Source organism: Canis lupus, chromosome 4 (genome assembly GCF_003254725.2).
Source record: "Canis lupus dingo isolate Sandy chromosome 4, ASM325472v2, whole genome shotgun sequence".
In the NCBI taxonomy this organism is placed as follows: domain Eukaryota; kingdom Metazoa; phylum Chordata; class Mammalia; order Carnivora; family Canidae; genus Canis; species Canis lupus.
In genome coordinates, this window is record NC_064246.1 from 8,218,906 (window position 1) to 8,246,252 (window position 27,347).

At 41.8% G+C, this 27,347-nt stretch overlaps 1 protein-coding gene across 5 annotated transcripts in view; it reads right to left on the minus strand.

Annotated features, from left to right (window-relative positions):
* Positions 1–1,089: 1,089 nt before the first annotated feature.
* The window catches only part of GNPAT (glyceronephosphate O-acyltransferase), a 35,221-nt gene continuing 8,963 nt past the window's right edge, over positions 1,090–27,347 (minus strand). For 3 of the 5 annotated variants that reach the window (XM_025448657.3, XM_025448656.3, XM_049108931.1), the window contains exons 2-16: positions 26,333–26,515; positions 19,088–19,264; positions 15,838–15,967; positions 13,443–13,570; positions 13,055–13,130; positions 12,650–12,801; positions 12,402–12,532; positions 10,533–10,756; positions 7,581–7,823; positions 6,103–6,182; positions 5,123–5,263; positions 3,901–4,000; positions 3,727–3,820; positions 2,723–2,784; positions 1,090–1,380 (exon numbers count right to left, since the gene is read on the minus strand). In XM_025448657.3, the coding sequence (XP_025304442.1) occupies positions 1,337–1,380; positions 2,723–2,784; positions 3,727–3,820; positions 3,901–4,000; positions 5,123–5,263; positions 6,103–6,182; positions 7,581–7,823; positions 10,533–10,756; positions 12,402–12,532; positions 12,650–12,801; positions 13,055–13,130; positions 13,443–13,570; positions 15,838–15,967; positions 19,088–19,264; positions 26,333–26,515 (1,965 nt within the window). In that variant the 3' untranslated portion in view covers positions 1,090–1,336. The remainder of the gene's footprint in view (positions 1,381–2,722; positions 2,785–3,726; positions 3,821–3,900; positions 4,001–5,122; positions 5,264–6,102; positions 6,183–7,580; positions 7,824–10,532; positions 10,757–12,401; positions 12,533–12,649; positions 12,802–13,054; positions 13,131–13,442; positions 13,571–15,837; positions 15,968–19,087; positions 19,265–26,332; positions 26,516–27,347) is intronic. The other 2 variants (XM_025448658.3, XM_049108933.1) reach the window with 2 other exon arrangements.

Here is a 27,347-nt window from a genome sequence, read left to right on the forward strand (position 1 = left end):
TGGAGATGGAGCCTTCAGGAAGCAACTGGGGCTATGTGGAGTGATGAGGGTGGGGCCTCCCACAAGCCCAGGGAGAAGCCAGAGGATGAGCCCTACCTTGTTGGCACCCTGACCTCTGAACTATGAGAAAATAAACTTCTAAGCCGCCCAGCCTGGTATTTCGTTCTGGCGGCCCAAGCAGACTACTACACCAGCCTTTCTTAATTTCATTGCCCATGACTCTTATGTCGGCCGTGGTGGTCTTTCAGGTTCTCCGAACCAACCCCAGGACGTTCTGATCACTACTCTCTCTGCACACCCTGCCCCTCTGGCCCCTACTCTCACACTTTGACAGCTGACACCTGTGCATCTTAACTCTCAGCTTAAATGTCCTTTTCCAGAGGTGGCTCTCTGTCAGTTTTTGGGGTTCACCCATTTTAAACTTTTCTTCTTGTGAACTTTTTTTAAAGTTTATTTTTTATTTTGATTTTTTAAGTGATTTATTTATTTGAGAGGAAGTAAGTGAGCAAGAACAGCACAGCGGAGAGGCAGAGGGAGAAGCGGACCCTCCCATTGAGCAGGAAGCCACACCCAGGGCTTGATCCCAGGACCCTGAGGTCATGACCTGAGCCAAAGGCAGGCGCTTCACTGACTGAGCCACCTGGGCACCCTGACAGTTTAAGTAATCCCTACACCCAGCAGTCGCTTAAATTCACGACAGCAAGCTCAAGAGTCGATTGCTCTACAGCAAGACACCCCTCTTCCCAAATTCTTAGGCCTATTTTTTTTTTTTCTTAAGCCTATTCATGATACATCATATAACTTCTCTTTGGTGCACATACTTTATCTAAAGCAGTTTCAATGATAAGGCCCCTGGGTGGCAAACTTGAACATTAGCTAGCAAATTAATTGCATATCTCTGTCAAATCTATACTTGTTTGAGGCTACCTGATATAAAGACAGCGACAGAAATACAGGTGTACCCTACCCAGTGGTGTGTTTCTCACAGCCATGCCTTCAGGGTCGAGGTCACACTGTAATGCACAAGTCGGCATCAAAGTTTGACACATGTAATAATAAGCTGAAAGTGTTAGTGAAATAGGAGTGGGCTTTGTTTCCAAAAGACTATTTTATTTTAAAACACACACAGAGTTGGACACAACTGCCTTTTTAACTGTCGTGGTGGAGAGGGTCACACTGATTGCTTGCACCTGTCACCTCTTCCTTTCCGCTGAGCCCATGGCTCTCACAGACCACGAGCAGATGGCTCTCTTCTTTCATGTCCCTGCTTGTTGGAGTAAGAGTCCTTCGATGATAGCAATTATGTGACCAAATTTCTCATAACTGTTTGGCAATATTAAAGTTTTGCGGTTGCTGGCTTTCCTACTGGTGTCTTACAACCTAAGAAAAAAAAAAGACAGCCCATGAAATGACCTTGAATTTGCCCTTCCTCACAAAGCTGTTTTTGCTCTGTGTGGTTTCACAGGCTGAGAGGGCACCGACAGAGACACCTGCCCCTCTGCAGGGGAAGCAGCAGCAGCCCCCATCCCCTCCACGGACCAGGAGTAGAGCCAGGGTCAGAACTCAGTCTGCTTTTGGTACTTCCAGTCTAGTATGTTCTGGTACATTCATACCCACATTACATTTGCCATTGATGATTAAGAAATCAATTCCATCACCCTCACAGAATGAGGGTTTGGGGGTTTGTTTCAGCTATATGCCCCTCTAACCAAACTCAAAATTGAACTTCAAGGATACAAATTCCAAGATTTCAGACATAATACAAACACAAGACTAGGATTTCAACCTTCATGTTTTTTTTTTTTTCAACCTTCATGTTTTCTTCAACAATAAACTAATATTTCCACCTTCCCTGTTTGTCAACCATTCCTTTGCCCTTCTACACTTTTTCTTCAACCATTTCCTTTAGCCATATGGGTTCCCTTCATCCCACCAGACATCCACTTGAAGCTCTTCCATGAGGTTGGAGAAATGTACTGAATTAGGATTAGTTACAAACTTACTACTTATAAGAATATCCACTCAACGATGTAGTGCTTAGTCAATATAATCAGCAGATAAGTATTTTCTTTTTGAATACTAAGACCCTCCCCTTCTTAAACTACCTCATCATTCCTATGAGAAGTGTTTGCTACCTCTTCAGACCTTTTAGATCTCTTTCCTTATATCCACACTCTTGGGATATAAGACTCTCTCTTCAAGCCACAATGACCCTACCTTTCTGGGCTGGACTATTTGAGAAGCTGATGGCATCTGGAGAAGAGTAAGGGTTGGCTTATTCTCTCAAGAATGTGCTATCAGCCCCAATTCTGAGTTCAGAAAATCTGTACGCTAAACACTGACCACAACCCTTTACTGGGGAAAGAAGGGATCTAAAAGTAGAGAGGGAAAGAATGAATCCAAGGACTCAGATGAGGAGTATTTTCTCCATGTTCACCAAGACTGGATGTGAAGGATCCAGATCCTGGACCCTAATTAGTTAACCTAGAAGCTGATAATTGTTATATTGTAGAAGACTGACCAGGTTCTGCTTGCTGTGTGTTCTCTGCACTTTCTCGTCACTTTCCTTGGGAAAAACCTAGATGATATAAATAGTTCTGTTTATATTAAAACTCTATTGTTCATTTTGATAGCGTATTTGGTGCCACAGTTATACTTTCTTGTTTTGCTATATGGTAATAAATAAAAACCCATCGTATTGTCACTAAATTGAACTACTTACCAAGCATCTCTTCTAATTTTGTCATGGCAGGTTCATTCACATTAAATACACTGTCACCATTTCTAGGGAAAAAAGCAAAAAGCTCTTTAAAGTCAGGTGTGGAGGGGGAGGTGTTCATTATTTATACAGTGAGACTACTTTTCTTTTCAGGTTTGTTTATTTTTTTTTTTTTCCTGGTAATCTCTACACCCCATGCCGGGCTTGAACTCATGGCCCTAAGATTAAGAGTCTCAGGCTCCACTGACTGAGCCAGCTACTTTTCAATAGTCTTCCTCAAGGCCAGTCTTTAAGTAGTTGACAAGCCTGTTGCTCCTGCTCCACTTGTTGGCTTCATGCTTCATCCTTCTGATGACAGGAGAGACATACTATGAGACTCTCCTCACGAAGCTTGGTCACTTTTAAATTCTTTCACCCAGAAGAGGAAACATCTAACTATCTGCATGTACACATGGGTGTATTTATCTATTATACATGTACGTCTGTGTGTATATATGTAAGTGTATACAAGCACATGCACACACACACACTCTATTACACTCCTCCAAAACTTTTTTTGTTTTTTCAAAACTTTTCTTATGATTAATCTATACATTTCAATATTAGGCCAAGACCAAAATGCTGGCCTAAAACACTTTCTTTGCTTCAATACCATTTTTTTTAAAGGTTTTATTTATTTATTAATGAGAGACACAGAGAGAGAGGCAGAGAGGGAGAAGCAGGCTCCCCCGCAGGGAGCCCGACGTGGGACTCGATCTAGGACCCAGGATCACGCCCTGAGCTGAAGGCAGATGCTCAACCACTGAGCCACCCAGGCACCCCTCAATACCATTTTTATTCATAACTACATAAAATTTGCACAGTAACTCATGCTGACAATAACTCCTCTGGAGATTAATGAGTGAAGCCCGATATCACGTTTAGAGGACTTGGTCTGTATATCCTGTGCTCAGCAGCCATTAGCTATCACCACCCTCCAGTGCCCTGCAGTCCTGCCCAATACTTACACTTTCTTCTTTTCTATCACACCTAGCCTCACAAAAGCTGCTAAGGCATTTTTCTGTACATCACAAGACAGTACGTCGTAACATTGTGAGGTGCCTACAACAGAGGAGAAAGCGTGAGTGGACCCTTTTTGTTTTCCACTACAAGAAGTCACCACCCACAGAGGTGTGGCTAACCTTGATCAAGAAGCTGATTAGTGAATTTTCGAACTCCAGCCAAGTACTGCTTCTCAGTGAAGTTGTCATCTTCTTCATTCAAGAGGTATTTGCAAATTATCTGATTTTAACAGGGAAGGTGAGAGAAAGAGAGAAAAAGTACAATGCAAAAAGTACAATCCAAATACAATGCAACAGCCGCCAATGCGACATGGCACCCCCTTAATAGAAAGCAACACTATAGATAGAGCAGAATAAAGACTCTCCAAGGCTGGAGCACAGAAAAGCTACAGAATTCTTAGCAAGTCTCTCTGGAGCTTGTATCATTGCTTAGAAAATTAGAAAAAAAAAGCTTGAAATAGTATTGATATTTACTACAAGACACTTTCTTACTTTAATGGGTTGCAAATTAAGTGAATTACTATCAGCAGGTCTTATTCTGTTTACGAAGAGAGGGGCCAGACTTTGTGTAACTGTTTTCCCTAAAAACATCTAACAGTTTGTTAGGTCCCAAAATGCTCGATGACTTTTACTGCAGAAAGGTGCTTACAAGTAGAAGTGGCATTTGTCAAATACCTACTCATGCTGGACTTTGCACAGGGGCTATGTCTTCAGTCAGAGCACTGCCCCACCAGGACGTCGGTCCCAGTAGCCTCTGACCAGCACATGGAGCTCAGAGCCAGAGTCCTCTTCTGGCAAGTATGTATGGCCTCTCTGAGGGGTTCCACTGCAAACTCCCCTCTCCCTTTGAATCTGCCCAGATCCTGCTGGCGATTTATCCAATCCCCTCTCTTTAACCACTCCTTAGAGCTCTGACAAACTGTTTCAGATACTTGCACTTGAACCTTTCTTCCCCTTCCAATATCTAGTGATATAAATAACTGACATTACGTATCATTCACATCTTGCATTTACTGAGTACCCACAACGTATCAAACACCGTGCTACTTGCTATGGAAAAAGCTGTAAGACACAGTATGACAGGCTTGGATATCAGTGTGGTTATGCCGCATCTTAGAGCTGTTACCCTCTGGGGTCTGGAAAAGGCCCCGTTAGAGGAGCCCTTGCTCCCCTAACGATTCACCTGAGAGGTGAATCTTTCATCCTATGGACAATCTCTCTAGTTCCATTATTCACCGTGGAAAGACTCTTGCCCTTTGGACCAGAAATAAGCACAGGGTGGGAGGTCTTAGTTATACTGGGTATGGGAGAATGAAGGAGAATTTGCAAAAGAGTTACATACCTGATAACATTCCACAAAAGGTTTAAAGAGACCTATTAAAAATTCTAACACAGTATTTCCTTTCTCTGTAACTAGGATGTCCCTGGTCGTCACTTGTATTGTCTCATTTTTACAGAGCAGGTAACAGCCTTCTTCAAAGTCCTGGCAAGGGAGGGGAGAGGACAGGATGTATCCACTAATCCAGGTTAATGGATGTATCCACTGCTGGTCTCAGTAAATGCAGCCATGTGCCCTCAGAACGAGAGAACATCAGCTAATTCCACAACCCTTCCAGAAGATTCTGGTTGTTGGCTGCCAGAGAAGCATGTGTTCAAACACTCAAAATGTTGAACCCCAAACACAGAAAACACACCAAAGATTTGTAAGTCTTAGGAATCACTAACGGGTGATGGATTTTCTCACTTTGCACAGCCATGTTCCTTAAATTTAAATAGGAAGCACATATAGCAAGTCCTAAAAATATGTGGAACTATGCTGTGCTCAAAAAATTGCTCATCTCACTCTTAGCTAAGTAAAACCTGTGCTCCCTGGCACAGTGCTCATAAACCCAACCACTTTCTGCTATCTTGGTAAACCCCCCACCCCAACAAACCCAGCAGTCTAGCCCACAAGCTACCTACACCATCAGGCAAGACCATGGCGTTCTAATATCAAAGCAAAAGGCCCAACACATTTCAACAAGTTGTTAACAGAAAATGTGTACTGGTTGGTAAATTTTTAAAAAAATAGTGTTGATTTATTCATAGTGGCTGCGCTCAATGTTCTAAGAATGCCTCTCCTCTCACCAAATAATTACATTATTCATTAAACTTGACTAAGAATCAAAATAGAGCTCACTGAACAATGAGTGTCCAAGTGTCTCTATAATTCTGCCACATGTAGCCTTGGAGAAAGGGAAGTCACATGTGTGAATCCAAGCCTACTACCTCTAGAACTCACACTGAGAACATTACTTGTGCTCTTTGGCCATAAAGATTTACCTTTAGTGCGTTTCCTGGAAGGAAGATAAACTCATCTGAAAAAACATTGAGCAGGAAGCGAAAGCAACCGTAGACATCCTCTGAAAATAAATTAATTACATCACATTACAACACTGGTTTTTAAACTTTCAGGAAATGTCAAGAAGTCTGTGATTCTCCAAAATGCACTATTCTCAAGGCAAATTATTCAATGCCAAGGATAAGAATTAAGGTCCCCCAGAGGAAGCTAAACCATTCCAAATTTTACCCACAGAGCAAACTACAGTTTAGTGGTATCAACGGATCTGAATGACAACCAGGCCTCTACCAGTCAATGTGGTGATGAGCAAGAGGCCACATTTCTTAGAAGCTAAAATGCTTCACTTTCCCTTCCCATGGATCCCTAGAAGAGAAGGAAAGTAACGAATTACTTCTTTCTCTATTTCTACTTCCTGTTGTCTTTACGGTACCTGCAGCACTAGAATTCACCAGCACACAATAGAGAAAACAGTCTCATTCTCCCGACACATAGGGTTGCCTGGCCCATCAGAGGCTTCTCCACCTTCTCTGACACACGCTGTGAACTTTCTCATTAGAAGAATATATAGACACAGGTATGTGAAATGTTGCCTCCAATCTCTGGGTGGTCCCAACTCTGGAAGACTACGCATATAGCCTTTAGTTGTAAACAAACTCCAATGTAAGAAATCTCAGAACAAAGATAAGATTTGAGTTTTCTGTGTCTTGAATTAAATTGTCTGACTTCTCCAGGCCCATTTCCTCATTCACAAAATGAGGGCATAGACACAGCACCTGAAGTTCCTTCCAGGGCTAAAAGTTTATGGCTGACTTCTCCTTAGAATTATGTATGGAGCTATGAAAAACAAAAACAAGAATATCAGTGTCTGGCCCACACCCCAAACCAACTGAATTAGCACCTTTGGTGGTGGTGGGGCGGGGGGTAGCTCTCCCTCCAGTGGAGCCTGGGTAGAAAACCCCTGACCTTGACTACAGGTTCCTGTGAACAAAACTGGTTGTATTCATTGTTCTGCTCCTCACTGCCTCTAGAACTCTACTGTGTATCTAGTAGGCACTCCTACACTCCTGGATTGTTTACCCACCCTGCCTGCTTCTGCCAGATACCGGAACTGTTGGCAGCAGAGAAAGGGCCCCAGACCAGGAGATGGAGAGCTGTGCTCTAGGCCCAGACCCTTCCCGAGGTAATTGTGTAACTTGCTAGGCCTCATTTTCCTTATTTATAAAAGGAACAGTTTAGGTTAGGCAATTTCTTAGGTCCCTTTCCATTCCCAAATTTGAGGCAGACAGCCATGTATTTAGGGCATAAACTTAATTTTTCTGGTTGTACAAGCCCCATTCTTTGCTGCTGCCTGGGCTGCACACATGTGGCTGGGCATTATAAGGCTTCAAATGTTGCTGCCTATGCGGAACTCAATGGTCGGGTCTCTTCCAAAGTTCAAGACCATATTCCTGCAAGTTACCTTTCCGCAACCCAGGGGTCATCTGCAGTGCCACAGCTACTAAGGAAGGGCGGACAAAAATGTTGAGTAACTGGTTCCTATAGGCTGAGCACATGAGGAGAGTGATATGCTGGAAAATAAGTCCATCGACCACTTCTGAGTCTCCGGAGTCCATATTCAGAACCACCCGGTCTTTGACAAGGCTGGCGATGTTGGAATGCAAGAGAATGTTGGACTGGATAACTTCTTCAGCAGGTTCATTATCTACACAAAGAGACAATTCATTCAGGCCAATGGCACAGAAACAGGATGGGTCTCTGCTGGGAGTTTTAGGCCTACCGTCCAACAAGGCTACTGACCTGACAGACTTACTTTCAAGTATCAGCTTCTAGCTTTGAGCTCTATCAGTTGAAGTAATGATACTCTATGGGAAAGATATCTTTTCTCTTTTTTTTTAAAGTAATCTCAGTGCCCAATGTGGGGCTTGAACTCATGACCCTGAGATCAAGAGTCGCATGCTCCTCCAACTGAGCCAGCCAGGTGCTTGTGTGAAGTTTATTTTTTTGTGTGTTTGTAAAGGTTATTTATAAAAGTACTAAAGTTCTCTCTCTAAAGACATTTAATGCACTTTCTTTTCTACCCCAAATTTGTTAGCCATTCTGACAATTCCCACTCTGAAAACCAACACTTCCCTCAGGAACCGAGGATATTCAAAGTATTGTAATAGCAAGTTACAAGACAAGAAAAATCATGTATATGTGAATTTAACAATACTAAGACAAAAAGGTTCATGAATAAAACATGCTACACACACACACAATTTGCTTTGCAAATTTGCTGGTGAAACAAAGGACAATCCAGAGGCACTCCCATAGCACCAGGCCTCCCTGAGTACAGAGGGATGCTGAGGTGATTTTCTAGTTTTCCCACATCAGAGATAACTAAACAATTGGGCTCATAACAGGTCCTGGTAACTCACCACACTGACACTGTACAAGCCAGAAGACAGCCAAGGAGTGAGAATTACAGAAGCATGATGAAGAGATGGCATTATTTAACATTCTTAGCAAGGGAAATCATTTTACTGTTACCCTGTGCCAAAGGACTAGCTGACAGGGTGTGTGACCAGGTGCACCACTCCAGCTGGGCAACAAAGTCTGCTAATGCTTCATGGAGGGGATGACTGAGGGGTGTGGTATTCCTTCTGGACTCAATCACATCACTCTCCACTCACACGCCTTGTCTCAGCTTGCTCAAGGTCATGATATAACATATGATACTGTTATATATGTAACAGAATCTGCTATGGTATAATGATAGATGGATCACAAAGAGCTCTAGCTATGAAAACAGGAGTATGGGATAAGTCAAAAAGAAAAAAGGAACTGCATCAGGAAGTGTACTGAAGCACTCTCCATGATTCTGTTACTTAGATACCAACAGACTCTCACTCCATGATAACTGGAGTTATTTTAGTTGCTGAATAGAGGCTCTTATCTGTGGACTGGCCACTTATTTATCCCACCTTGAAAAAAACAAGATGCTTGGAAAGACAGGTGCCTGTATTTTCATATGCTTCCAGGTCAAATTGAGTTAGTACTTTACCTATTCTTTTAGGATTTTCTACCTGAATCAAGTTCAACATGTCTTCTGCCTCCCACAAGACTGTGAAAATACCAGGACACATGCCTGATTCATCTTTATTTCCCTGTTGGTGACCACCATCCAATTTGATGGCCACTTCTGCTAGCAGTTCCGCCTAAACATCTTGTAGCTCCTCCCCAGCTCTGCCATGGCCTTGGATCAGGCTCCTGCCTTTCTGAGGCCGAGCAGCCTCCTGGCCTGTCCCCCTGCCTCCAGTCCGCCTCCTGGTAGCCCATCTTTAAAGCTGACACAGGCTGTTTTCTACAGTTGTGTTCAGTCATGCTTCCCTGCTTAAAATTCGCCCCTTAGAACCTGATCCTATGTTAGCAATCCTTCACCCACTCATTCTCCTGAACGGCTCCTACTTTTCCATCAAGGTGGAACTTAACATCAAAAGTCAGTTCTATGGGGCACCTGGGTGGCTCAGTCAGTTAAGTGTCTGCCTTTGGCTCAGGTCATGATCCCAGGGTCCCAAGATCAAGCCCTGCATCAGGAGCCCTGCTCAGCGAGGAGCCTGCTTCTCCCTCTCCCTTTGCTGTTCCCCTTGCTTGTGCTCTATGTCAAATAAATATATAACTTTAAAAAAAAAATCATTTATGTGAGAGCTTCCCTGAGTGTGGGCCCTTCCCTACACAGAGCTCTCAGCAACCCTCTGTGGTCTGTCCATAGCTCTTTGTGTTTACTTCACTGGGCCCTCATTACAAGATCACCCACCCCTGCCTTCCAAAAGCCAGGAGAACCCAGTACGGGGTGGCATCTTGTTCATCCTTGTATCGCTGGCAGTTCCCAGCACCAACCAGACTCAAGAGGTTTAATGAGTGAACAGCAGGTAGCTGACTATAAATGGATTTCATTTCCAACTGTGGCTTAAAAAGAGGTGAGTGTACTATACTCATTGTGGTGAGCACTGAGTAATGTATAGAACTGTCGAATCAACATTGCACACCGGAAACAAATATAACATGGTATGCCAACTGTATTTCGATAAAAAAAAAAAAAATTGGAAAAACGAAAATAAAAAGAAGTGGGTATGGAGGGAAGAATACACAGAGGACAAGATGATTCATTTACCCTCCACTCTGCTGGGTACCAAGGAGACAGTGTTCTAATTCTCGAGATACTCAAGTCTCACAGGAAGAAGAGACGTATAAACAATTATTCTCAAGTAATCACCATGTTGCAAAGTCCCAGAGTGATAAAAGTTTTCTTTCTCTCTAAGCAAAGCTTTGTTCAGTGTCTTATGTAGGGTTTTTCATGCTTAGGCTGTAATCCTTCCAGATTAAGAAATAAAAAGCAAGTACTCTTATCACATAGGTCCCACATACATACCAGGCCAAGTGAGAAACCCCCCGAAGGCCTGGGTTAGGCCTTTTAGCCATAAAGTCTTCTCCACCAGAGCGTCGAAGTCCATGGATGGCCGGTTCTGAAGCAGAACAGCAACCATTAGGGGCCAGGGACTCAGAACCAGGTTTTGAATTTGCTGAAGCTGCATTTTATAGGCAACTTCAGTGACAAAGGCATGCATGTCCTCTGACTGTTTCTGAGGAATATACCTACAAGGAAGAATAGAGAAGAACAAATCATGGCTCTGCTACCCTACGCTAATCTGAATGGGGGATGGGAGAAGATAGACCCTTGAGAAGGCTGCACATACTTTCTGCCAACCGAATTCTCTCAGGTCACAAAGCCAGAATATAACTTTACGGTAGTGTAAACTGTCCATTTGTCTACAGGACGCTCTCATGACGTGATAAAATACACTCAAGGGGACAGAGTCCTATTCTTCCTGGTTCAAGTAAAAAAAAAAACCCTGCTGCTGCTGCTTTATAAATAGGATCTATCATTTCCTCTGTGAAACTGAGGCCTCCTCCAATAGACTGAGCTACTCTGTCCTCTTGGAATCCACTGTGCTTCAAATATGTCTCCCAGACCATGCTTACCAGGTTACATGGTAACTGCTCATGTCCACACTAGACAGGCTATACAGTTTGCCTGGCTACTATGCTGCCCTCCTGAGAAGCTCAAGGTCACCTGCCAAGAACTGCCATGAACCTCCCCTAACAGATTCTTCATGCATGGACCAGACTTGGAATCGAATGATATCAGGAGCCTACAAGGAGCTGGATGAAGCAGGGATATGCACAGGACCTAGAGCGGCCACACAGTACGGTGGCTTAATGTGAAAGCTATGGCCAATAAAGACACTCTGTCCTAGATAACTGGCCTTGATCTTGAGAGTGAAAGCCGGTGGCAGCAAAAAGCTAACACCTGCTTGATAGCTAATGAAGCAGCTAGGGAGGCACGTTAGTGGCTGTGGGACTGCTGGCACTACAGATAAATTATGATGATATAGTCACACAAAGCCTGGCTGAGTAGATGGCTTCAGTTGCCCTCACTTCCCCAGGTATATTTCTCCAAATTTAGAAAACCCAAATGTGTATCTGTACCTGCATCCCAAAAGAACCTATGTATTTCCATGCCCATAAAACTATAATCTTCTTGGGGCACCTGGGTGGCTCAATCGGTTAAGTGCCTGACTCTTGGGTTCAGCTCAGATCATGATCTCAGGGTCACGGGATCCAGCCCCACATCGGGCTCTGCACTCAACAGGGAGTTTGCTTGTTCCTTTCACTCTCTAAAATAAATAAAACCTTAAAAAACAAAACTATACCATTCTTGAGGATAGGGACTCACTCCCGTTCATATTATATAATCCCTTCTAGTATCAAAATACTACTTACCACATACTTTGGCTGACCTACCAATAGTGCTCAACAACTGCCCCCCACACAGTATGGGACAGTACTGCATGTACTGTAGTATAGTATAGTATAGGTAGTAGGGTACTGGTTCCCCTGAGGAGAAAGAGCAGCAGTCTGTGAATGTGACATATATATCTCCTGCAGCTGTTTTCTTTGGCAAACATAACTCTTTTTTAAAAAAAATGTTTAAGTAATTTCCACATCCAATGTGGGGTTCAAACTCATAACCCTGAGATCAAGAGTCATATGCTTCACTGACTGAGCCAGCCAAGCACCCTGTAAACCTAATTCTTTAACTGAAGCTTTCTGCTTCCCTGATATGTGATCTCCGATAATGAAGTCTCAGTCCTAGAAGTGGTCAACTCAAGAATCACAGCCACACTTTCAGATTTTCATCCTTATTTCTATGTCAGTTATGAAAACACAGGTCTTGCACCTTGGAACCAAGTTATATGGGTTCCGACTCATCCTCCCAGCTGCCAGAGATCGAAGTGACACCGGGTCTCCAAAGTACACGTGGATATTTCCAAAATTTTCAGAGAGAATCTTCCTGGCTTTCAACAATCCCTAGTAGTATCACAACAGAGGAAATGAAACAAAGAGTAAATTCAGAAAGGAGTTGGTGTATAAATCAGCATTTTCTCTAAATTCAAAGAATATTAAGTTTGGTTATCTTTTACGTACGGCTGTAGATTCTTTTGGCTTAGGAACCCCGAGAAGTTCATACACATAAAGAGTTTCTTCCAATATCTTATCGTAACTGATGCTAATTGGAACAAGGTATGTATCAAAAACTTCTCTTTTAAAAAATGGTTCCATCACGATATTCAGAAGACCTGTCAACAGGGAAAAATGGTTTCCCTATGTATTGAAATGTGGAACAAACAAGGATACATAAACAGGAAGATATCAAAGTGTACATTACATACTAAGCCCATAAATATAAACAGTTACAACTTAAAGAAACAGTTACACTTAAAAAGAAACAAATCTCTTGCAAAAAAAAAGGAAAGTGTCAAGCTGTATTTAGCAGCTATGAGGACACTACACATTTTGGGTTTGTATTCTTTCAATCTCTAAAGGACCTACCAAATTTCGGAGTCAATGTCTTGGAAGAGCGACTTCTTGTCCCTTCGAGGAAAAATTCAACAGGAGCATAACCATTCTTTAAAGAGAAAACACAGACAAACAAAACAAAACACAAAACCCATTGCCTACTCTCAAAGTGACAAACGCTTCTTTTGATTCCTTTCCCCAAGTTGCCCCCTTGCTCCTAGCCTTCTGAGCAAACACTGCACATGGGGCACTCAGGTACGAGGGCTGCACGCAGACCGAGGAGGTCATACACATTCCTTCAGGGGAATAAGCAGCTAAGTGGTCCATTTGGGAGTGAAGAATTTAAGATCCTATGGCAAACTCAAGCTCCAGTGAAAAGGAAACACAGCCTGAAAAGTCCTTGGAAACTATCTGCATTTACCCGCAACATGGTTTTCACGTATTCAGAGAACACAGCCCAGTAGAGTTTGTTGCCACCAAAGGTACGCCGCATGAAAAAGGCACCCGACATCCGCAGCAGCTCACCGACCATCTTCATTCCCAAAAAGTCTAAATGATAAAAGAAGGAGTTCATCTTGAGTTGCTGATCTTGAAACTTTCTCTATAAATATCTAAACTCACATTCTTTTAAGAAAGATTTCATGTATGGAAAACAGCTCTATAATATTAATAATCACACTTCAAAAGCTGAAAATCCATATGAAGAGACATCTAATATTTATGGGAGGGAAGGGAATGTACGGGTTGCGTGTGGAAGCTACCTCATGCGCCCCCACACACCTCCGTGTTTACAACTAGACAAGCCAGAGATGGGGGACACAGCAGACACGGTGACAGTAATGTCATCATGCTGAGTTCTTCGGCTAGCGCTGCTGCTGATCTTGACAAAAGACTGGCATGTGTCTTCCCTGCTGGACAGCTGACCAGACCAGCTCTTACCTTTCTTTCTTACCCATGAGATAAAAATAGCCTTCTTTTAGTGGCACAGATTAAATAAAGCAAGTCTGGGATGCTTTATTTTACCATCGATTTTAAAAACCTCCTTTTTTCCATTTTCCTCAATTTTCAAAGAACCTCCTCACATGTCTGTACAGATGAAAATGATTTTAAAGTACTTAAGTCGCTGGCAGTTTTTACCTCATTGCTTACTGCATTTATTAACCAAAGCGTATGCCTGAATCCCAACTTTCCTGGCTACCTTGAAAGGGAGATGATAAACAATGATTTGTGTTAGCAATCCTGCTTTTAGGAATCAGTCCTACAGAAGTAAAAGCACCAATTTAAGAATATATTGTAAAATTGTATCCATAAAACTACCAAATTACGGTATATCTATATTGCTGAATATTATATAATAACATTAGGAAGCTGGGCCTTGATCTTATACTGTATACAAAATTACTCAAAATAGATCAAAGACCTAAATGTAAGCTCTAAAAATATAAAATTCTTAATAGAGAACGTAAGAGGTAAAGCGATGATTTCTTGGATAGGACACCAAAAGCACAGAGAACAGAAGAAACTGACAAGAGAAATCAGGCTTTTCATTGTGATGAAAAGCTTCTGTGCATCAAAGGATCCACTGATAGAGTGCGAAGTCAACTATGGGAGAAATCTGATGGGAGAAGGGGAAAAAATATTTGTAGATCATGAATCTGACAACGGGCTGTTATCTAGAATATATAAAGAACTCCTACAACTCAAGAACAAATAACCCAATTCAAAAATGAGGACTTGAATAGGTACTTCTCTAAAGAATACATGGATATGGCCAACAAGTATATGAAAAGATGATCAGCTTCACTAGTCATCAGGGAAATGCAAATCAAAATCACACAGAGATACTACTTACTACCCATTAGGATGGCTATTATAGAAAAAGAAAACACAATAAACAAACCAAAAACCACAAAAAAAAATAAGTGTTGGATGTAGAGAAACTGAACCCTTGCATACTACACTGGTGGGAATGTAAAATGGTGCACTCACTGTGGAAGACAATTTGATGTTCCTCAAAAAATTAAAATTAAAATTACCATATAACCCAGCCATTCTACTTATGGTATATACCTAGAAGAATTTAAAGCAGAGACTCAAACGGATGTTTGTACACCTCTGTTCATAGCGGTATTATTCATAATGGTCAAAAGGTAGAAGCAACCAAATGTCCACTGACAGATACATGATAAACAAAATGTGGTCTATACACCCAGTCAAATATGATTCAGCCTTTAGGAAGAAAATTCTGAAACATGGTGCAACATATGACCTGGGGCTGGGGAGAGAGTTGAATGAGGAGTTAGTGTTGAATGGGGATAGAATTTCAGTTTTGCATGATGAAAAGTAGGCGGGGTTCTGGGGATGGAAAGTGGTGAGGGCTGCAGAACAATGTGAATGTACTTAATACCACTAAACTATATGCTTAAACATGGCTAAGACAGCAAGTTTTAGGTTTTGTATATTTTACTGTAATTTAAAAATATGTTAAAAAAAAGTTAGATCTATTTATTGACCTTAGAGATAACCACTGATACATTATCAAATAAAAAAAGGCATGGCAGGTCATACATATTGGTGGTATTTCATTTTTCAAACCTAAACTAAAAACCCTACGTGCATACATACTTGTTTAGGTCTATGTAGCGAAGCACAGGACAGAAAGACCTAATCCAGACTCTTGAACATTGGGGTTGGATGAAAGAAAGGAGAGGGTATTTTCATCCTCATCTTCAAATACTTCAGTAACTGTTAAAATTATGTCAGTGAATATTTTCATTTTTATAATTAAAACAAAAGAGGAGAAAAACAATACGTACCCATTCCTGCTGCTATGACTGGTACAGGTAAATCATAGTTGTATAAAAGAAAAGACAACATCAGAAAGTCAATGTAACTTCGATGACTGGGCAGCAGAACAACTGGATGCTCCTGGATAGCTCGTTGTAGCTTTAAAATAAATGTTACATTTTGAGTAATTTCAGTTTTCATATCATTAAAATCACATGTCACATCAGAAAACGGAAGAATGTACATATGTACAGAGGGAATACTGAAGATGTTTTTCTGCCTCCCCGACTACATACAGAAAACTTATTTCAGAGTTCTAATTAAATAACCTCACATAATGCAAGAACATTAAAAATATAAATTTTATAGATCACTATAATAGTGATGATCACTAATGTATTATTTGGGTACCATATAATTTTTAAAAGATGTATTTATTTAGAGAGAGAGCAAGTAGAGGAGGAGAGGAAGAGAGAATCTTAAGCAGATTCTGTGCTGAGCACAGAGTGGGGCTCAATCTCACGACCCTGACATAACAACCTGAGCCGAAAATAAGAGTCAGACGTTTAACTGACTGTGCCACCCAGGCATCCCTAGTTAAGCATTTTACATACTAAGTATTTTACATGCATTGTTTAATACCACAATTTGTAAATAAGGCCTAAGCATTAGGTTCCTCATTTGTGACATGGTCACACATCTGATTCATGGCCAAGCTAGGAATGGACCTGAAGTGTGCCTGATTTTAAAAGTTAGCTGTCGTCACTCGCTGAGCTAGACTGGTTGTGTGTATAAGAGAAAACAAAGTGTCTCTTAGGTGTATTAATAAAAACAAACCTGAAACAGTAAGACAAATGAGAGGTATGGTGTTTCTCTAGCCATACACTGGACTCACCGCCAGGAAGAATGGGTGCCCCACAGTTGGAAGGAATTTGAGCTTCCAGATATATTTTGTAGGCTGTCAGCCTCAAAAATACTCCCCAAGATTAATGGACTGTTTTTTATTTTTTTTTTAAGATTTATTTATTCATGAGAGACACGGGGGGAAGGGGGGGGGGCAAAGACAGAGGCAGAGGGAGAAGCAGGCTCCATGCAGAGAGTCCGATGTGGGACTCGATCCCGGGATTCCAGGATCACACTCTGAGCCAAAGGCAGATGCTTAACTGCTGAGCCACCCAGGCATCTGTTGTTGTTGTTGTTGTTGTTTTTTCAATCTAACTATAATTCACCAAGGCAAGGTAATCTGAGATCAGTTAAGGAGACATGGTCGGTCAACATTCTCTGGATGGCTGTACCAAAAATTCTCTGACAGAGATATGGAGAGTGAGTCAGCAATCTAGAGAATAGTTACTGCAGGAAAAAGGAAGAACACTTGAAAGTCAAGTAAATGAATAAAACCAAACATTAAAAGACATGGAGAGGAAGGCCAATGAAGATAAGAGCTCCTTAGTACGAGGAAAAACAATATTAAGAAACATAAATGAGGGCAGCCCTGGTGGCGCAGTGGTTTGGCGCCGCCTGCAGATTGGGGTGTGATCCTGGAGACCTGGGATCCAGTCCCACGTCGGGCTCCCTGCGTGGAGCCTGCTTCTCCCTCTGCCCGTGTCTCTGCCTCTCTCTCTCTCTCTCTCTCTCTCTCTCTCTCTCTGTGTCTATGAATAAATAAATAAAATCTTTTTTTAAAAAAGAAAAAGAAACATAAATGAAGGGCGCCTAGGTGGCTCAGTCTTTAAGCAGCTGACTCTTGATTTCAGCTCAGGTCATGATCTCAAGGTCATGAGATAGAGCTGAGTATGGAGTCTGATTAAGATTCTCCCTCTCTCGGGGATCCCTGGGTGGTGCAGCGGTTTGGCGCCTGCCTTTGGTCCAGGGCACAATCCTGGAGACCCGGGATCGAATCCCACGTCAGGCTCCCGGTGCATGGAGCCTGCTTCTCCCTCTGCCTATGTCTCTGCCTCTCTCTCCTCTGTGTGACTATCATAAATAAATAAAAATTAAAAAAAAAAAAGATTCTCCCTCTCTCTTTCCCTCTCCCGCTGCCCTTTATCCCCACCCTACCCCATGTGCTCTCACTCTCAAAAAAATTTTTAAAAATGAATAAAAATAGGAAAAGCTCTTCCTTTTGGAAGAGAGGAGACTATAACACTCCTGTTAAATCACTCCTGAATACTGGATTTAGAAAAATCACCATTTGACAATCATTAGGGTAATAACTGGTTCAGGCAAAAATCATCAGCTGAGGGGCACCTGGGGAGCTCACTCAATTGAGCATCTGACTCTTGATTTCGGCCCAGGTCATGATCTTGGGGTCCTGGGATCAAGCCCCACATCAGGCTCAGCACTCACTGAGGAGTCTGCTTGAGGTTCTCTCTCTCTCTCTCCCTCCCCATCTCCCCCACCGCCTATTAGTTCTCTCTAAAATAAATAAATCTTAAAAAAAAAAAATCATCAGTCGATGTGAAAACTCATGGAAGAAACTATGATGGAAACCAGGACCCTGAACCATCCTTAGATAGTATCTCTACATACAACACTTACTCATTACCAATGGAAATACAGTAACTTTACGGTGGAGAAACCCGGCTGATACCACCTTAACCAGATGATGAAAGTGACCACCACCATAAGGGGACAGGCAGCCACCATGCGCTCCTTGATCTATTGCACTGAGGTTACAATGTTGCTTCCTGCCCAAATCACACAACCTGAGTCTAATACTAAGAAAATATCACTCAAATCCAAATCAAGGTACATTCTAAAATAACTGGTCTGTTTTTTTTTTTTTCAAAACTAATATGAAATACAAAGATTAAGGAACTGTTTTGAACTAAGAGTCTAAGGAGATATGGAAGCTGAATATAACATATGATGTAGGATTTCTTTTGCTATACAAGATATAACTGGGGCAATCGATGCGATATGAATGATGACCGTACTACTGTGTATTTGTGTTCTATCAACATCAATTTGCTTACTTTAATAAATGCGCCATAAGGGAACGTCCTTGTTTATGGAAAAGACACAGCAGAGTATTGAGGAGACAATAAAAGAAGTGTTGTAGAGGGATCCAGGTAGATCATATACAGAAATTCCCAGTATTACTTCTGTAACTTAACAGACACGTGATGTTAGGTTAGTCTGTAAGTCTAGGCAGACCCTTGTCCACCTGGCCTGGATGCCTGCTGATGAGGGCTACTCATTTAGTGCAGAGTAACGTGTCTCTGTGTTGATTATATCGTGAGAGGTAGAAGAGACTGCTTTCAAACAAGCAATACTCACTTTCTGAATACCTTCTTCATTTACACAAACTTTTGAGAAAATTTGTTTGAATATTTTGCTCAGAGCAAAGGCAAAAAACCGAATGGCTCCCAGGCGCAGTTTGTGGCTCATCTCATCCAAAATCTCACACACTTCCTCTCGGAGGACATCGATGGATTTAGGAGATTCCTTGGAAAGCTAAAAGGAAAAGGAAAGCAGGGATACATCTCTGAAGAAAAGCCACCAGAACTCTAATCACTCAAACTGGTATGACTAGGTCCAAACAGACCAACATTATATAGCTCAAAAATGCTATGTTTTCATCTTCATTTCAGTTGAAATAATTTATATTCTGACATAACCCAGTAGATAAACGATCCTATTTAGACAACTTCAAAGACTGGAAATTCAAAGAGAATAGGCTTTCTAGGATAGCATCTCATTTTTCCATTTGATTTGTCAATAAGCTTACAACCAAATTCTCTAAAATAAGTTGTTGCCCATGAACTAGTGTCCTAGCATATATACTTAGCAGTTTCTTTCAGCAGATTGTCACAGCACTTCATCTGCTTGTTCCATGCTATTACAATGTAATATACAAGGTAAAAATATAAGATTATGTTGAAGTGACCATTCAGACTATATCAGATACACAGGTCACTGGGACAAAACTCTCCAAAGTTATCAAAGGATAACTAGTGAAATCAGTGACCTCACACTGGAACTCTCTTTATTAAAAAAATACACCACATCTTTTTGTAAAGAGAACAAAATGTTGGCTGTGTACTAGGCCTGGGGATAAACAAGTTAGTTTCTGTCCTGAGGAAACCTTAATTTGACCTTTCTAACTTCCCCCTAAAGAAGCAGGTTGAAAAAGAGTGGCGTCTATGTGATAGTATTTATCCTTCGCCAAGGAGAATGTTCTGCTTTAGGGTGAGGCCCAGAAAATGAGAGGGTAGGATGCTGGAGTCCCAGCTTCCAAAATTACATGCAGTGGAAAATCTGCTACTACTGCTGCTGCTTCTTTAATAATTGAGATGAAATTAACATAGCATAAAATTAGCCACTTCAAAATAGTAGCTACTTCACAAATGGATCATCATCCTCACCCCAGCTCCATATTTTATCTTTTTCAGGGAAATAGAGGAATCAGTGGATTGGTGGTAAGGATGGATTTCAGGAAACAAGCCTAGGAAAGGGAGTACACTTGGAAAACCATCAAAATAATTCAAGCCGGAGACAGAAAAGGCCCCCCAAAAGGTAATAATAGGTGCAGAAGGGAAGGGGAAGGGCAGTGAGATGCTCAGTTGTTTCAGGCAATAGAATGGACCATGGGGCCATCCTGAAATTGAGGATAGAGACCAGGGATAGAAGGCACTGTGGTATAGGGGTTGAGAAGGCAGGTATACTGATTTTGAGGTGTTTGTGAAACATATAAATTAGATGACCTGTAGGGAGTAGGCCAGTTGGATAAGAATTTGAACTCTAATAACCTACTCAACGTTAGAGGTCCTGTTTGGGCATTGTCAGAATATAGATGAAAATGCAACAGGAGGGATCGCTGGGTGGGACAGCGGTTTAGCCCCTGCCTTTGGCCCAGGGCGCGATCCTGGAGACCCCGGATCGAATCCCACGTCGGGCTCCTGGTACATGGAGCCTGCTTCTCCCTCTGCCTCTCTCTCTCTCTGTGTGACTATCATAAATAAATAAAAATTAAAAAAAAAACTTTATAAAAAAAAAAGAAAATGCAACAGGAGTGGAAAAAGTGGTAAAGACAAAGTACAGACTAAAAGGACCCATTGAACTGGGTCACTTGGAGATCCACAATCTTACTGGACCAAGTGCACCAACCTGCTGACAGTAGGAGGTGCCTGGGGGAGGGCAGACTACACCTTTCAGGAGCTGAGAAGAGAAGGGAAAAACGGTGCATTAGGAAGAAGACATGGCCGGGAGGGCCTTCCCCAACCCGGAAGTATTGATGCCAGGTGGGCCCATGCAAAAGGCTGAAGAGTAGGACACAAGACCCCCGGGGATCTGAAGGAGTCAGACAGATGAAGAATACAAGTGAGCAGGTTGGTCTGTTCAGAAGGAATTGCCTTCCCCAGGAATGGAGGGAAGTACAGAAGCAGAGAATGACCTGATCTCTTATGCTGTGCAACTGGGCTTCTCATTTGCCCAAGAGACCTGTCTGTACTTCCAGATCCTTCTTCCTGGAAACCTAAGATTAGATTAAAAGATGAGCACCAGCTTTATGACTCCTTGTCCCAGTGATGTCCCTTTTCAGTCTGTACTCCATGTCACACACCTGAGTGGTTTCTTAAATGCAGAAATAATCGCATCTTTCCTTGGCAAAAAGCTCTTCAGTAGCTTTTGTGAAAACAAAGGCAGCTTGAGTTGGCAGCAGAGACAAAGAGAGACAAGAGCTGTTGAGGAGAGCAAACTGGTGGCTCCTCATGACTGACAACATAGGATGGAAAAGCAAGAAGCCGAAGATGGCCATCAGATGCTTGCTATGAGCTTCCAGCAAACAGAGGGGCCATTCTTGGAGATCTGTGCAAAACTGCATGTGACTGGGAGGGGTACGTGTACAGTGGCAGGGCTGGGAGGGTCTCAGAGTTTCATTCATCCTGATTTTGGATTTTCCAAGTAGGTATTCCAGTAAACAGAAAAATATACGTATGACACTCAAAAGAGACCTGGGCTGAAGTAACAGATACTAATACTCATTACATATTGTTATTTATTTATAACATAGTAATAATAATAATATAACAGGGAGACATCAGCATAAGAAAGGTACTTACAATTCTGGTAATAAAACTGCCCAGTGAGTGAGTAGGTAGAATGAGAAGGGATTAGAACAAAATCTTGAGGAACAGCAGCATTTAAAGAGACAGGCAAAGGAAAAGAAGCCCATAAAGACTAGTGAAGAATGCTGAAAAAGATGGGGGGAGGGGGTCCTGGCTGGCTCAGTTGGAGCATATGACTCTTGATCCTGGGGTTGTAGGTTTGAGCCCCACATTGGGTATAGACATTACTTAAAAAATACAATCTTAAAAAAAAAGATTTGGTGGGTAAGGGAGAGAAAGAAAGGAGGGGGCGTGTGCCAAAAGCTACCAAGGATGTTGACAAGGTTGACTTTAGCCATCAGGGAGGAACCATTCAGTCTTGGAAAGAGCAATTACAGCGGGTTGGAAACTGGATCCCAGTGAGCTGCGTATATATGGAAGGTGACAAAGTACAGCCCCAAGTACAGAAAACATAGCCAACTTCTTCTGTGAGTAGAACAGAAGTGGGAAAGGAAGCACTGAGTCATATGGAGAGGAATATGCCCAAAGGAGGCTGATTTCAGCTGGAAGAGAATAAAGCGAGTTCAGTGACAAACAGTAAAGAGCTAATGAAGAGGAAGAAGCTGAAACACATTTGAAGGGACAGATAGCAGAGCAAAGTCCCTGAAGAGGAGGGAGCAGAGGAAATTCAGAGCAAAGGAGTAGGGGAGAATTGAACTCCCAGAGAAGAAAGGGCTCCCTGTCCCTCTGTAACAGGAGCGAAGACAATGATGGGAATCAGATGTACCTATATTAGTAGCTTGATCACAGAGTTGTCGTATAATGGTTTATATTTTCTTTGTGAAGTAGGAAGAAATGTCACTTGTTGAGGGTGAAAAGAGGAGGAGGCTGTAGACTCAGAAAGAATAGGGCAGACACGGACACTACCATTTTGGAGAACAGTAGAGAGTTCACTGGGGAAACAGGGAATTCCTGGGTAACGCAGAGGGCCCAGTGTGTTGCCCAATTCTGAGTTTATAATTCCAAACTACCTGCATTATGTGATTTTTTTTTTTTCTCAGCAGCACAGCCAAGTTTGAGAAATGCTGGCTTACATCAGTCACACTTAATCTGGCTGTGTATTAGTTATTTGGGGAGCTTTTGGAGGAGGGGGGAAGGAGGAGAAAGGGGGACAAAGAGGAGGAGGTAGGGAGGAAAAGGGGTGGGGGTAGGGAGGGCTAATAGTCTCTCTAAAACAAATCATGACAGATCAAACCAAAAAGATTAGGAGCATAGGTTATATGTTCAAATCAGAAACAAAACAAAACAAAACAAAACAAAACAAAACAGTAGGGATAAAGAACTTCTCTGAGGCCGTAGGCCTGACTAAATTCCATTTCAAAATCAATGGAGGGGCACTTAGGCTCAGTTGGTTCAAGTGTCTGCCTTTGGCTCAAGACATGATCCAGGGGTCCTGGGATCGAGCCCTGTGTCGTGTTCCCTGCTCGACAGGGGAGTATGCTTCTCTCCCTCTGCCCTTGCTCATGTGCTCTCTCTCGTTCACTGTAATAAATAAACAAAATCTTAAAAAAAAAAAAAAAGTCAATGGAGCACAATGTCTACAGGTAAATCTCAAGGCCTGGGAACACCTGGACAACGTGACAGGGAGGGCCAGCCGTCAGGAAGCTGTCATGGTGCCCACTGAATACCTCTATCATGATGTCTTCAAATGACAGCAACCAGACCTCAGCTTCTCTCCCAAGCCCATTCCCTCTCCTAGATCCTGAATCTCAGTGAGCTCTTCTGTCATCTTCTCTCTCTCTTGTCCTTCCCTTCATTCACCCAACTGGTCATAAATAAGGTCTACTCTACCTCTGAATTTTTTTTTCTTTCTCTTTTCTTTTCTTTTTTTTTTTTCTTTCTTTCTTTCTTTCTTTCTTTCTTTCTTTCTTTCTTTCTTTCTTTCTTTCCTTTCGTTCGTTCTTTTTTTTTTTTTTTAAGAGAGGGAGTGAGGAAGGATGGGAGAGGGGCAGAGGAAGACAGAGACCTTAAGCAGGCTCTATGCTCAGCACAGAGCCTGACACAGGGCTCAATCTCAGAACTCTGAGATCATGACCTAAGCCAAAATCTAGACTTGGATACGTAACCGATTGAGCCACCCAGGTGCCCCTACCTCTTAAATTCTTAAATCTGTCCATCTCTATTTCTACAACCACCATTTAGGCAACTGTCATCCCATAAAGGGATTATTGCAAGAGCATCATAACCAGACTTCCTGTTTCCATTTGTTGCAGAATGGTGTTTCTAAAACATCAAATGGTGTTTCTAAAACATCTCAACAGAGGGCAGCCCAGGTGGCTCAACAGTTTAGCACCGCTTTCGGCCCAGGGCATGATCCTGGAGTCCCAGGATCGAGACCCACGTCAGGCTCCCTGCATGGAGCCCGCTTCTCCCTTTGCCTGTGTCTCTACCTCTCTCTCTCTGTTTCTCATGAACAAATAAATAAATAAAATCTTATAAAAAATACAATAAAGCATCAACAGAGAAGGTCATACTCCAACCTGAAACCTTGCAGTGGCTTTGCACTGTATGTAGGATAAAATCAAATTCCTCTGGAAGATTTATAAAACCCTTTGTGATGTGGCCCCTGCTTGGCTCTCTAGTCTCAATTCTCACCATTACCTGTTCTTTGCTCTCTTTGGTCTGATACCGAACTGCTTTGGTACTGTGAATATGCATGTTCTTTAGTTGTTAAAATATGCCTGTGGTTCCCAAACTTTGCTATACTTTGGAACCAACTTTTTTTTTTTTTTGAGAGAGAAAATCCAAGTGAGGGTAGGGTAAGGTGGGGAGAGGGAGAAAGAGAACCTTAAGCAGATGACATGCCAAGCACGGGGTTCAACGCAGGGCTTGATCTCACGACCCTGAGATCCTGACCCGAGCTGAAACCAAGAGTCAGGTGCTTAACCAATTGAGCCACCCAGACACCCCTTGATTGGGTTTCTTTAAAAACTACTACTAGGGCCATCAGGGAAATACAAATCAAAACTACAATGAGATACCACCTCACACCAGTGAGAATGGGGAAAATTAACAAGGCAGGAAACCACAAATGTTGGAGGGGATGCGGAGAAAAGGGAACCCTCTTACACTGTTGGTGGGAATGTGAACTGGTGCAGCCACTCTGGAAAACTGTGTGGAGGTTCCTCAAACAGTTAAAAATATACCTGCCCTACGACCCAGCAATTGCACTGTTGGGGATTTACCCCAAAGATACAGATGCAATGAAACGCCGGGACACCTGCACCCCGATGTTTCTAGCAGCAATGGCCACGATAGCCAAACTGTGGAAGGAGCCTCGGTGTCCAACGAAAGATGAATGGATAAAGAAGATGTGGTTTATGTATACAATGGAATATTACTCAGCTATTAGAAATGACAAATACCCACCATTTGCTGCAACGTGGATGGAACTGGAGGGTATTATGCTGAGTGAAGTAAGTCAGTCGGAGAAGGACAAACATTATATGTTCTCATTCATTTGGGGAATATAAATAATAGTGAAAGGGAATATAAGGGAAGGGAGAAGAAATGTGTGGGAAATATCAGAAAGGGAGACAGAACGTAAAGACTGCTAACTCTGGGAAACGAACTAGGGGTGGTAGAAGGGGAGGAGGGCGGGGGGTGGGAGTGAATGGGTGATGGGCACTGGGTGTTATTCTGTATGTTAGTAAATTGAACACCAATAAAAAAAAAATAAATTAAAAAAAAAAAAAAAAAACTACTACTAGGACGTCTGGCTCCTTCCCCCTGATATTCTGATTTAATTCATATGAGGGTGAGATCTATGTACAGGGATTCTTGGAAGTTTCTCCAGCAATTTTAATGTGAAGTGAGGTTTAACCATGGGGAAAAAGTCATTTGCTCTGCTAGGAATACTTCTTTACCCACTTCATCTGAAAAAGCCCTAACCATCTTTTTGGCATCACTTAAAAAAAATCACTTTCCTAGTTCCCTACACAAAAGTATTTGCCCTATAAGTAATTAATGCCCCTGTACACTGGACTCTTACTAGCATGTCATGTATCATATTTCATTGTAATTGACAACATAACTGTCATCATTCCCTGTCAGACAACAGCTGTCCCTTGAACAACATGGGGGTGGGGTGCCGATCCCCCATGTGACTGAAAATCCACGCGTAACTTTTGACTCCCCCCAAACTTAATAGCCTACTGTTGACTGACAGCCTTCCTGATTAACACAGTTGATTCATATGTATTTTCAATGTTATATGTATGATATACTGTATTCTCACAATAAAATAAGCCAGAGAAAGCATTTTTAAGAAAACTATAAGGAAATCACATTTACAGTACCATACTGTATTTATTGAAAAAAAAAATCGATGTGTGAGTGGACCTGTGCAGTTCATTCCTGTGTTGTTCCTTGTTGACAATGAACAAACCTGGCTGGGGTTGAAGAGGGAATCACTTACCTGTTTAATGACATAATGAACCTCTTCAGAATTGAGAACACTACATTTAATATCACTTGGTTTGCAAGGAGTAATTCCCTTATAGACAAGAGGTGTGTAGCACTTCATTGCAAATTTCAAGTCACTGACATGCCTCCTCTCCTCTAAAATATCTTCAAATTCATCCCATTTTTTGAGCTCCTTCTGTGGGTAAGGCAAATAAAAGAAAGTCATGCACATACTGTAAAGTAAATCAGGAAAGATCGGAGACTACATTACATTAGTAAGGTTTCATCTTTGCCAACATTTTTATGCTATGGCATATGAACAAGAGCAGAGTGCACTGAAAATAGGCTTTCCTATACTAAGAGGAGAAATGTAATGAAAATTGGGGTCAATAAATTGATACTGAGTTATCATGATATTTTATTATTTCTGCTTGCAATCAATCTTTGTAAAGCCAGGACCCCTCTGGGAAAGTTAACAAAGGATAATAAAGATTGAGACATTAAGCTCTAGAATAATCTAATCAACTTTATAGTCAATTTTATCTGATCAATTTTATCAAGCACAATGATAAATTTGCCTCTTCTACTTAGCTTTAAAAATTAAAGCATAAAATAGAAATTCAAAATGATGTCAAATCAAATAAAACTACATGGGTTTTATAAATATAAGGAAAATTTCCTTATATTTCCTTATAAATTTAAGAAAAATTCACTTAAGAAAAAAAGTGTCCTCCTAGAAGCTACTGGTGAGCAGTCTGATTTGCTATTCCAAGCACTATTCCTTAATATGGAAACGATCCTCACAACAAAGGGGAAACCAAGGTATGGAGAGGCAAAATAACTCACTTGGGGTTCCTCAGCTCGCCAAGGGCAGAGACATGTTTCAAACTCGAGCCTTATGGCTTCATAGACCTTGCTCCTAACCACTACCCTATACCACTCACCATGTTAATTATGGAAAGTTTGGAAACATATAAGTAAATATACATTGCTCACAATTTTACACCCCAGGAATAACTACTCTTTAC